This window comes from Sinocyclocheilus anshuiensis, unplaced genomic scaffold (genome assembly GCF_001515605.1).
Source record: "Sinocyclocheilus anshuiensis isolate Anshui unplaced genomic scaffold, SAMN03320099.WGS_v1.1 scaffold1082, whole genome shotgun sequence".
NCBI classification, from domain to species: Eukaryota; Metazoa; Chordata; class Actinopteri; order Cypriniformes; family Cyprinidae; genus Sinocyclocheilus; species Sinocyclocheilus anshuiensis.
In genome coordinates, this window is record NW_015542379.1 from 1,708,545 (window position 1) to 1,721,034 (window position 12,490).

The 12,490-nt window shown below is 33.4% G+C and overlaps 1 protein-coding gene across 5 annotated transcripts in view; it reads left to right on the forward strand.

Moving 5' to 3' along the window:
* The window catches only part of LOC107692482 (CMP-N-acetylneuraminate-beta-galactosamide-alpha-2,3-sialyltransferase 4-like), a 60,806-nt gene that overhangs the window by 13,295 nt on the left and 35,021 nt on the right, over window positions 1–12,490 (forward strand). For 4 of the 5 annotated variants that reach the window (XM_016491550.1, XM_016491546.1, XM_016491549.1 and 1 more), the window contains exons 2-4: window positions 6,864–6,935; window positions 11,835–11,907; window positions 12,053–12,142. In XM_016491550.1, coding sequence (XP_016347036.1) covers window positions 6,914–6,935; window positions 11,835–11,907; window positions 12,053–12,142 — 185 coding nt within the window. In that variant the 5' untranslated portion in view covers window positions 6,864–6,913. The remainder of the gene's footprint in view (window positions 1–6,863; window positions 6,936–11,834; window positions 11,908–12,052; window positions 12,143–12,490) is intronic. The other variant, XM_016491547.1, reaches the window with a different exon arrangement.

Below are 12,490 nucleotides of genomic sequence, written 5' to 3' on the forward strand. Positions count from 1 at the left end.
CTCAATTTGAACTAGTTTTGATTCCCAGATTTTCAATATGGTCCCAGAACTTTGGCCAGCAAAGAATGTGATTAAATAGCAGTTAACATTGTTAAATCTGCTTATAAACTGGGAAGATGGAAAATGAATCTTGTTTGATCCCAAAAAAATGACCTTGGCCAGTGACTTTCAATGCAGCACCTGCCCACCTCTGGACATGAGTGGGATCAAGAGAGAGATTCATGCTAGAACTGATTAAACTATATGAGAAACATCAGGGAATTATGGAAAGCAGAGTTAATAATCAGTAATCCAGCCTTCAGATATTATCAAAAGGGATTTACACTCAGGATAGTTGCCAAGACCATACCATCCAATTGGGACCACATATGTCAGAGAAAGTGGAAGAAACCATATACATCTACCTTAATTCTTCATGGCATAGATTCCACAAAGTGCTGGATTTTGGTCCATATTGACACGATAGCATCACGCAGTTGCTGCAGATTTGTCAGCTGCACATCCATGATGTGAATCTTCCGTTCCTCCGCATCCCAAAGCTGCTCTGATGGATTGAGATCTGGTGACTCTGGAGGCCATTTGAAGAAACCGGTTTGAGACGATTTGAGCTTTGTAACATAGCACATTTTCCTGCCGGAGGTAGCCTTCACAAGATAGATAAGGGATGGGCGTGGTCAGCAACAATACAGCAATACAAGGTAGGCTGTGGCCTTTAAATGATGCTTAATTGGTACTAAGAGTCCCAAAGTGTGCCAAGAAAATATCCTAACGCCATTACACCACCACCACAAGGCAGGATGGATCCATGCTTTCATGTCGTTTACACCAAATTCTGAACCTATCTGAATATTGCAGCAAAAATCGAGACTCATCAGAGTTTTTTCCAATCTTCTATTGTTGACCCAGGCTCACTGGAAATACGTGCTCGTGGTGATGTTTCTGCAATACCTTACTGCACGTGTTGTGGCAGTTTTAAAGTGAAATGTCTAGTGAGTGGTGCTAAAATGCATGTTCAATATGTGACCTTTATAAAACTTGTGCCATCCAGAGAGAGGTGATGGGGGTTAGATGCAAATACATGATTTGCGATTGATGTTAAAATTTTACTTTAATTTAGTTAGGTGAGTAAGAGTGGTTATTAATGTTCAAACATTCAGGGAACAGCATTTGTATCTGACGTCAACACTTCATTAGTAGTTCATTAGACTGGACTTCATAGAATGAGAATGATGACGAGACATGGACTAAAGTGAAATTTCAAATCCACATTTGTTATTAAGGGATGTTGTTAAAATGTTAGAGCATCGTCACAATAATGTAGTTCATTTATTGTGCAGTTACTGGTTTTATTTTGCATTTTTACGTCTTCAAACGTGACTCATCAGAAAGTTCAGTTTTGTTTTTCAGACTTATTGTACATAATGTGAAGCTGTCTTTGCACTGGTTTCACACTTATTTATTATGAATTAGAGGTCGAACGATTGATCGGTTTGCCAGTTAATCAGCACCTATAAATGAATGCGAAGAGTAAAAATAAAAGCCCATTTGTAACATCAAGGTTAATAACAGCTTTAAAAGTACTATCCATTGTAGATTGTTAATTTCACTATTTAATAATACATTTTTTAATTTTAAAATAACAAACCCCCTACACCAAAGCCAACCCTAAACCTACCCGATAGTGTTAATGATTGCGAAAGTGATATAAAAATGCATTTTTCACTTTCAATCACTTTCTTTTACGTGGGTTTGAGCTGTTTTGTCGAACTGTAGTTTCACGAAAGATTCATACTGGAGCACTTCATCTCACAAATGCAAATGTTAGAAAACCCAGTCCTATGAAGCTGTAAATGTGACGCTAATGTCCTAAAGTATTCGTTTTCTAATCTCACAGCATGTTACATTTGTTTTGATGTCACAACATAATATTGTGCAAGGGATTTCGACGCCTTCTACATCGAAACTCTGTCCCTGTAAATCATACTTTGTGTGAAAAGGGTCAATAATGGTTAATCATTTTTCAAATTGAGATTTATACATAATCTGAAAGCTGAATACATAAGCTTTCCATTGATGTATGGTTTGTTAGGATAATAGGACAATATTTGGCCGAGATACAACTATTTGAAAATCTGGAATCTGAGGGTGCAAAAAAAAAAACACATTTAAAGTTGTCTAAATGAAGTTCTTAGCGATGCATATTACTAATCAACAATTAAGTTTTGATATATTTACGGTAGGAAATTTACAAAATATCTTCATGGAACTTGATCTTTACTTAATATCCTAATGATTTTTGGCATAAAAGAAAAATCTATAATTTTGACCCATACAATGTATTGTTGGCTATTGCTAAAAATATACCCCAGCGACTTAAGACTGCTTTTGTGCTCCAGGCTCACATATTTTCAATGAAAGTAGTGGAAACAAACTCCAGTGCTAGTCATGTGGTGAACCCGATTTCATTTGTCATTTGCTGCTCATATTTTTATTGAACTGCTGCGTTTGATTGCACAATGCAAATATAAGATCAGGTTTCTATGATAGTTTCTGTGTGGTTTGTTACGTGACGCTTTATTGAGTTTTATTTATTGCGTAAGTGTTGACTTAGATGAGTGCTTTTCTGCTCTGCTGATGGTGTTGAAGATGGTTGCTGATGGATCCTGACCGCATCCTTGTAAATAGTATTCAAATCATTTAATCGGAATTATAAAATGTTTGTTGAGCTGCAGAGCTTGTGCACAATCTTCAGGCCTGTGAAATAGTTGATGTCCATTCGATGTATTGTTGTCCTGCATCACATGAGATAAACTTGTATTAAGGTAGCAGACGTGAATCAGAGAACACTGGCAAAAAAACAATAATAAAGTAAAATTTACTTAATTTTTCTTTTTGCACAAACATTTTTAAAGTAACATTTACATATGGAATTAAGTAAAATCTACTTAACTAAGTTATGTAAAATTAGCAAAGGAAATAAGTAAATTTAACATGGCCAGTTAGATGAGTTTGATGAGTAATTTCTACTTCACTATTTTAAGTTTGCTCTCAATACTCAAGTACATTTCACCCAGTCACTTACTCAAACTATATAGCATTGAAAAAAAAGAAACATGCTATTAAAGCATATGGTTCACTTACAAACATGTACTGTACGTAAACAAGTAGACAGCTTGTTGTCCTTTTTAAGATAATATGTCTACTCAATTTAGTTATTACCCAAATGAATAAAGCGAGCTCAACACTTGGTACACAATACACAATGATGGACAGTGTTTGAGTATGAATGGGTCATTTTGAGTTCAGATGTCACAAAACAGCAAGTTACTAAACCTGACAACAAAAGCAACCATAAAACAGTGTAAATACAACTCGAAAGCAGTGAGAAATGTAATTGTATTAATTATTCATGCCTCAGTGCATGATGGGAACAACAGGATCATAACTTTGATATTTACTCAAACAACCAATTCCAAGTAAAATATACTTATAAGTTCAAACTTTAATTTCTACAAGCTTAAATTGAGTACTAATATAAAATGTACCCTTTCTTTTAAATTCTTGCCTGAACTAACTTATTTACTTCATCACAAAATAATTTTTTATCAGTGAAGGTCATAACTATTTTTAAAGCATGTTTGATTGTTTAATGTGATGTAAGTATTTTATTAATACATTTAATTGTTCGGCATGAATTAGCCATAATGTGTTATCATACATTCAGTGTAAAAAAAAAAAAAAAAAAAGTGATATCTACTTAAAAAAAAAAAAAAAAGAAATATGGTAACAATATTGCACATACTATTTTTGAGTAGTTTTTAAGGCTTGATTTCTTTAATGGAATCTTCCTGAATAAATCATGTGAAATCTCCTAAATGATTGAATCTATGACACAATGCTTTTAATATTATTAGTGCAATGTGCTCAATTATTTTTTTAGTTGATTTGCAAATGTCTATGATTTTGAGTAAGGCCTGTTTGGATTTGACTTTGAATTATCTTGTACAATTAAAAGACTAGACCGCTAGACAGCTCAAAAAGTAAAAAAAAACCAAACAAAATAAACGTGTAACTGCACTGGTGTTAGCAAAGCTACTGCTCATTGAGCAAAGCATCATGTCTCATTGTGTTAGTGCATGCAGCTAACCACAACCACAACCTAACCGTAAGCTCTACTCCTTTGCACAATAGTAATGACAGAAACAACAGAAACTCTTTCAAATGTCAAACATAACTGAACATTAAATATTAACAGAGGCTTCCTTCCACCGAAGAAAAAACAACAAACATAAAATATCACCTAATGTCAAAATTTACTCTCCATATCCAGCCATGTGCAAAGCATGCTGGGAACTAACAATCACCGCCAAAATAAAACTGCGTAATTGAACTAATTCTCTTAAAATATATAGTATATAATAAATAGGTAATCAATGTTTCTCCTTAATCATATCAGCTTAGTTGTGGGTAGGGCTGTGCGATATTGAAGAAAAATGCGATATGCGATAACTCATTAATTAATGCGATAGTCGATATGTGATACGATAATGCTTAAAGTGCCACATGCTCAGATTAAACAGTTTTACTCCGCTGTTGCTGAGTCAGTTCTGTGAACTTCTATAACTATCTTGTGTCATATATATATGGTTATTTGTATGTATGTATCAAGAGCTCCTGTAAAACCACAAATTCCTAAAAAAAAAAATTTGCGCACACTTTGATTCTGATTCTAATAAGAAAGCACCCCTACAACAACTTCTGAAAGTGAAGGGTAGTGTTTTACTCTAGCATTACATAAAAATGTCATTTTAACATTAGTGTAATCATTTTAACAAGTTTAGGAACTGAATAATACAAAGGAAAAATACAACACTGCTTAGTATTTACTCTATGAATTCAATATGCACTGATTCTTATTTAAGCTATAAAAGTTATTTAGGTAAGAGCAGTGAGTTATTTTCTCTTTATCTTTTGTTCATGGCCCCAAATATTGCAAGCATAGCGATATGCATATTGCGATATGTACACTTGCGATATTTCGATAATTTCGATATATTGCACAGCCCTAGTTGTGGGTTTTGGTTATTTTGCTGTTGAAGGCTGTAAGGACCTTTGAAATAACAGAAATCATTTGGCGAAGTGATATGGACATGTAATGCGGTCAAGAGCTGCCTGGAACTACATTCGCTGTGCATTTCCCTGAAAATAAGTGCACAACTTAGAACGTTCGTCAGCCAATCAGATTCAAGCATTCAACAGCCCCGTAATATAATATAATATAATATAATATAATATAATATAATATACGTATGGATGTTAATTATTTGGACAGTACTCAGTTTATTAGAAATTCTCAATTGTGACCCTGGAGCACAAAACCAGTCATAAGGGTCAATTTTTCGAAATTGAGATTTATACATCATCTGAATAAATAAGCTTTCCATTGATGTATGGTTTGTTATGATAGGACAATATTCGGCTGTAGATACAACTATTTGAAAATCTGGAATCTGAGGGTGCAAAAAATCAAAATATTGAGAAAATCATCTTTAAAGTTGTCCAAATTAAGTTTTTAGCAATGCATATTACTAATTAAGTTGTATATGTCAAAAATTAAGTTTTGATATATTTAAGGTAATACATTTACAAAATATCTTCATGGTACATGATCTTTACTTAATATCCTGATGATTTTTGGCATAAAAGAGAAATCTATAATTTTGACCCATACAATGTATTGTTGGCTATTGCTACAAATATACCTCAGCGACTTAAGACTGCTTTTGTGCTCCAGGGTCACAATGTTTCTGACGCTAATTCTTCATTCAGTTAAATTTAAACTCTAACTGTAAAGTTAGACGATTATTAAATTATTATTCATGATATCTTATGCTCTGTGATAACGGTATTGTGCTCATGAAATTCTTGGGAACTGTTGTTTTTATTACATTATAAAAAATAAATCATGCCATTGGTTAGGCGGCCAGGTGGTTTTATTGTCATTTAAAAAAAAAAATGAATGAATGATTGATATTCCATATCCCTGAAACACTGCAGTGCAAAAACATAAACATGTATGTCTTACAAATCATAACATTCAGCCAACAACCAAATAATACATTAAAGGCTAGGCAGTGTTCTTAAATGATAATGATCTGTAACTACGTTGATATAATAAATTATTTATTTGAGATGGCATATGTTCGATTTTATGGGCTGTGATAGATAATGGTTCTTTCTTGTTTTCTTTATGATTTCAGGGGAGTTTACAAACCCCAATGAGTCAGTTTTCCACTTAAATGAGAACATCAGCAATACATTGATTGAGTCATTATGCATTTAACCTGTTTAATACATCCTTGTCAATTTGATTTAAAGTCAATCGGTTGCATTTTTGGGGTTATTGGAGAGCATTGCACATTGTTGTGTGCTAATTCAGTGACCTTTTTATTTTTGCCTTTTGAACTTTTAGTCTAAGATAGGAAACAGGAAACCAGTCTGTGGTGTGTGGGTGAGCATGCATGTGTGCATGTGCTGTATCGCTCGGTCTGTGAGTGACATCGATTTAATCCAGAATCAGAACCAGATTAACTGTGTTACATTCATTGTTTCTTTATGCTCTCTTCACTCCCACTCCGACACTGACACACAAACACACTCTTTAGGGTGGAAGTATCATATAAAAAGTGAGGAAGTGAAACTTACACAACCGACAAGAGAAACACTTGCGAGGACTGTTTTTATTTTACCTTCCTGTGTCTTCTTTGGTTTTTCACCTTGTTGTAGTCTTACATATTGTCTTGTACAAACTTGGGGTGGGAGGAGAGAGATGGTGAACGTGATGTGATGTTGTGTTTCCTCAGGAGAGCAGTATGGACAGTTCAGAAATCAGAGGGCAAAGGCATGAGTGAAGATGACCTTAAAAGCAGCCAAAAGTGAGTATGCAGACACACACATTAATAGTACAGGGGTATTTGGGCAGGGCCGTTGAGATGCTTCACTTCATCTGGAACACTGTAAACAGCACTTTTTTTTTTTTTTTTTTTTGTAATCGCATATTAATTGATAGACTATGCAGAAAATATGTGATATGTTTAAATCATTTTGTCAAAAAGAGATATTGTCAAATAAATAAATAAATGTGCCACAACATTCTGTGTAAAAGTAGGCATGATAAAACCAATGATCAATTATGACAACATTTAGGAACATAGTGCAAATCATGTCTGTTGTTATTTTTATGGAACCTATTGTATATGACTATACACTAATAATAATAATAATAATAATAATTCTTATCAAAATTCGATCAATAAAGACATTTACTAGTTTAGTAGTAATACCATTGTACTGTAAAATAAAAAAATATTTTAGTTTTAGAACAGTACAATTACAATACTATTATTTAATAATGCTTATATTTATTTCATAATCAAGATGATGCCAACACTGAATCATGAACTGCAAACCGCCACGCTTCACTCTGTAACACACATACTTATTATTATTATTATTACATTAATGGTTTAATTATGTAATGTAATATTGTTATATTACTTTATGAAAATGAAATCAATGAAGAAATTTACTACTTTACTATAAATAGAAATGCACTTTAGTCAAAATTTCGAAGCACAGTTGAAGTCCAGTTTTAGAGACTTTAACATTAATGTGACGCAATATATTATGTATGAGAAAACAGCTTAAAAACTAAATTTACGAATATAGCGCAAGTCATGCCTGTTGTTTTATGGAACCTATTCTATATGACCATACAACAACAACAATAATATTATTGATAATTTTATTTTACAATAGTAAAATTAGTACTGCTATTTATGGCTGTCTTAATTTCTTTGCTATACAAATAATAATAATAATAATAATAATAATAATAATAGTTGTTTTTATTGTTATATTAAATTGTAAAAAAAAAAATCATGAAGGAAATGTATTACTTTAGCAGTACTGTACTGTAAAATAAAAATGCAGGATTTAAAAAAAAATATATATTTTATAACACTTATATTTAGTAATATTTATGTTTATTTCTTTGCTTTCTTTTTGGCGGGAACAGCGCAGGGAGACCTTAAGCTCCACATTTGTTGACAATAGATTTGTGAACTATTTTCATTACTAGATGGCCAGCACATCATGCTGCATTTTCAAATACATTACAGTGCCCAAACTCACTGCAGGAGATGTGTGATGAGTGATTGTGGAACAGCATTTACTGTGAATTATTATGGGTTTTACTATTACACAATAACAATACAAATTTAATACAGCTTCAAATTATGTTTTCTCCTTGTACATTAGAATGTGTCCTGTTATTTAGTTTTATTATTATTATTATTATTATTTTATTTTTTTTTAGGGATAAAAAAATGATGTCTATAATACATTTTTACCCTGAATTACAGGAGACATGCACTCACTAAAATGTCATTCAGTGTAACAATAGTTCATACACCAAAAAAATGTTGTCATGCATATTTAGAACAAGAAACATTCAATGACATCAAAAGACTCTATTTAAGGATCACAGCACAGCCCCCAAATACTAATTAATTGTCATTTGAAATCTGTACTTGTCTTTGCCATTATCCTTCACACTACATTTTACTTATTTGTCAGCAAAACATTTTTAATAATTTAAAATATAATAAAGTGTATTATGTATGTAAAATGTATTATATTATTACATTTTCCTTTAGATATTTTAATAAGTACATGTCAGAAAAAGAATGTCATTTCGTTTTTGCATAAATATATCTGTTACACTGAATGATGACGGAACATTATTTAACCCATATTTTGACATTTTATTTTCACAAAGGTTATTGAAATATTAAAGTAGATGCTTTACTTGCATTGTATATGCTTTCTATGTATATGTATATTATGTATATTAAGTTGTAAAATATATATATATTTTGCTGTCAAATGTAGTGTGTTAACGCATGCAATGTATTTTTTTTCAGTTTAACGTGTTAAAGATATTTATCACAATTAACACAGTGGTGGAGCTATGGTTAGCCACCCCACTCACAACTGCTGCTTTTTGACAAGAATTGCATTTATTAAGACGCGGAAACATCTTTGCAACCACATCGAACGGGAGACTTTTCAGACGCGCACTCTAACTTCACCTCATCACCAGACGCTAGTCAAACAAATGCAGAAAATGTACAGGTGATGAGTAAGCTTCAGTAGAACATCAGTAAACTGTGGTCAGATGAGATGTTGTCAGGCCATATGTCAGTAAAAACTAAGTTTCCTGTCCTGACAGTCGTTATACTCTGCTCGTAGCACATGCTCTTCAATTGAGTGCACAATATTAAAAAACAAATGAAACTACAAGCATGCAATGTCGTAGTTATGTCATCTGTTAAGTCATGAAGTTACCCAAAAGGTGATTAAAGCTGCCTTAAAACTGTGCATGCATGTAAGTATTTATTATAAACGAGTCACATTTAAGAACATGTCTCTGAAATGCAGGGCTTTTCAAAACTGTCCTGGAGCAGCCCAGCACTGCCTTGCTCATCTAACACACCCGAATCAACTCGTCAGCTCCTTAGTAGAGACTTTAAGACTTGAAGCATGCCAGTAAAGGTAAAGAGTTGTGAGAAAATACATGTCAGATCCACGTCACGTTCAGCAGCGGCATCTCTTAAAGTAATAGCAGCCAAATAACCTTATAACAAGCTGCTGTGACGTCTGTTAATCAAAGAACAAAAGAAACAAAGAGGAAATCAATAACTTTTGTAGCTTTCAGAATTCATCTATATTTAATTTAGAATTTAGTGTTTGATAAATCTATTTAATTTCTGTATATTTCCTACTTGCTGAAGGGTACAGGTAAAATATGACATTTATTATAATGGGTTTATGTGAAGATTGATTTAAGAAGAATTAGAAGTTGTTATTTTTTAAAGTCTAATAAATGTTAAAATTGATAGCTCGGAATTATACTGTAATGTCGAATGGCTATAGTCAATGGTTAAATATTAGGAAAAAGAAAACAATTTCATATACTGGCCTTCAGTCATAAAAAATATGTCATTAAACAAATATTTAAAATATACTGTATGTTGTTTCTACATTAATTTGAAGATTGAATGTGAAATTATTGCAATATAAATGTACAGTATATTTAAAAACTTGAATGTTAGGTGAGATTAATCGTGATTATTATTATTTTTTTTTAAAACCTCAGAAGTTTCTATTTAGAATTATGTTTTCGGGGCATTGAGCTCTGTAGCCAATCACAGACACAGCTATTGATTTCTTGAACTTTCTGATCTTCTTTCGCGTTCAAGTTCAAGTCAAATTCATTCACTGCTCAAAAATCCAGATTTTTTTCTTGACTCATGATTCATGAATCCTCTCAACATCAAACAGTGTGTAGACACGATGTCGAAAGCTTTATTGATTATATTATAACAGAACATGTAATCGAGAGCGAGATTGAGAAATGTGGAGTTAATTTTCAAAATTGCAGTGATTGATATAGGGATAACCATAGCAATGGACGAGAATTTCTGAATTTATGTAAATGGTAAAAATTAGGGAGAATCAAATTATAAAAAAATTTATTGCTATTGTGTTAATATGTAATCATGTGAGCAATAGAAAATAACTAATCTGATTATGAGTATTTTAAAGTGTAATATAATCTAATTACAAGTACTTATTTTTTGGAATCTGATTACATAATTAGGATTACATGTAATCAGTTACAACACAGCACTGCTCACATATTACATTTGCATTTTACTAGAGCATCCTCACTAATTTCAGAAGCTCCTTTGGTTAGGACAGGGTTAACACTGCTTCTGCGGTGTTACTGTTAACCCCTGCATTGCGGAACCAAACTTCTGCAGTCAAGTCACCTTTATTTATATAGCACTTTTAACAATACAGATTGTGTCAAAGCAACTTTACAGTATTAAATAGCAAAATAGTGTGTCAATAATGCAAAATGACAAAAGTAAACACTCAATTTTCAGTTAAAGGCAGTTCATCATTGAATTCAGTGATGTCATCATACAGCTCAGTTCAGTTTAAATAGTATCTGTGCAATCAAGTCGACGATATCGCTGGAAATTAAGTGTCCCCAACTAAGCAAGCCAGAGGCGACAGCGGCAAGGAACCAAAACTCCATAGCTGACAGAATGGAGAAAAAAACTATGGGAGAAACCAGGCTCAGTCGGGGGGCCAGTTCTCCTCTGGCCGGATGAGCCAGCAGTTCAATTCCAGGCTGCAGCAAAGTCACATTGTGCAGAGGACTCAACTGGTTCCTGTGGTCTTGTGTGAAACAGTGTGAAACTATGTGATGTTAGAACATTACATCTAGATGCTAGGCAACAGTCACCCAATCGCCTGCATCATATTCACGTGCTTTGGACAGTCACGGAAACATAGAGCATTGTATAAACATCGTTTCATCGTTTGAGTGGAAGAAATGTCAAATGGTGACAGATTCATCCTTACCGTCTGAAAGGCCATTCTGGAAAACTTGATAGTGCAGTCGGAAATATATAACATCAGGATGCACAACTCTAGAGCTGTTATGTATGTACAGTATATATTCCAATCAATGTCCCAGCAAATATGCAAATAAGAACATTAACCTGAGATGAGTGTGAAACGTCAGATTACGAATACCCAGGATTAATTGTTAACACCGGGTAAATTATGAGCAGTGTGAAACGTGAAGATAACCCAGGATTCCCTTTACCTGGTTGGCAGCCCAGTGCCAGTTTTAGCAATCTTACAATATATGTATTTTAATTAATTATAGTCTCTCTCTATTTCTTGTTCTCTTTTAGCATGGTTTTTAAGACTCCTCCCGGTTGTGCTCTTCTTCATCTGCTACTATTGCTCCCAGTTCTACTTTGAGAGGTTAGTGCCGTTACCTGCTCTGCATGGTATCGAACACATTATGTTTTCATTGGTTATTTTGATTTTTTTGTTCTTCTCAGGCTGAGACATGCAAAAGCTTTCAAGGTGTACTTATGCTAACTACTGATTTGTTATTTTCTTTAAGCTATGGAGGCAGCAGAAAGTCCCCTCAGCCCACTGTTTCTCTATGTCACAACTATCGCTTGCAGAGGAAGTGGGAGAGTCTAAAATTAAAGTATGTGAACTCATATTCACATGTATAACCTGTTTTGGGGAAACTGTAGCTTACCGAGCTTGAAAATTGGAAATTAAGATTCTGTCATCATTTACTCACTCTCATGTCGTTCCAAACCTGTATGACTTTCTTTTTATTGTTTGTTTCTGTGGGACACAGGATAAGATGAAATACATTTTTAATAGCATTAACATGTGTAAGCTTGTCAGTCTTTTTTTTTTTTTTTTTATGGAACACAGTATGGAAAGGGGCGTAACATTTCCGTCACACGCTTTAGGTATTCAGCCAATCACAACACACTGGATAGCTGGCCAATCAGAGCACACCTCGCTTTTCAGAACGATGAGC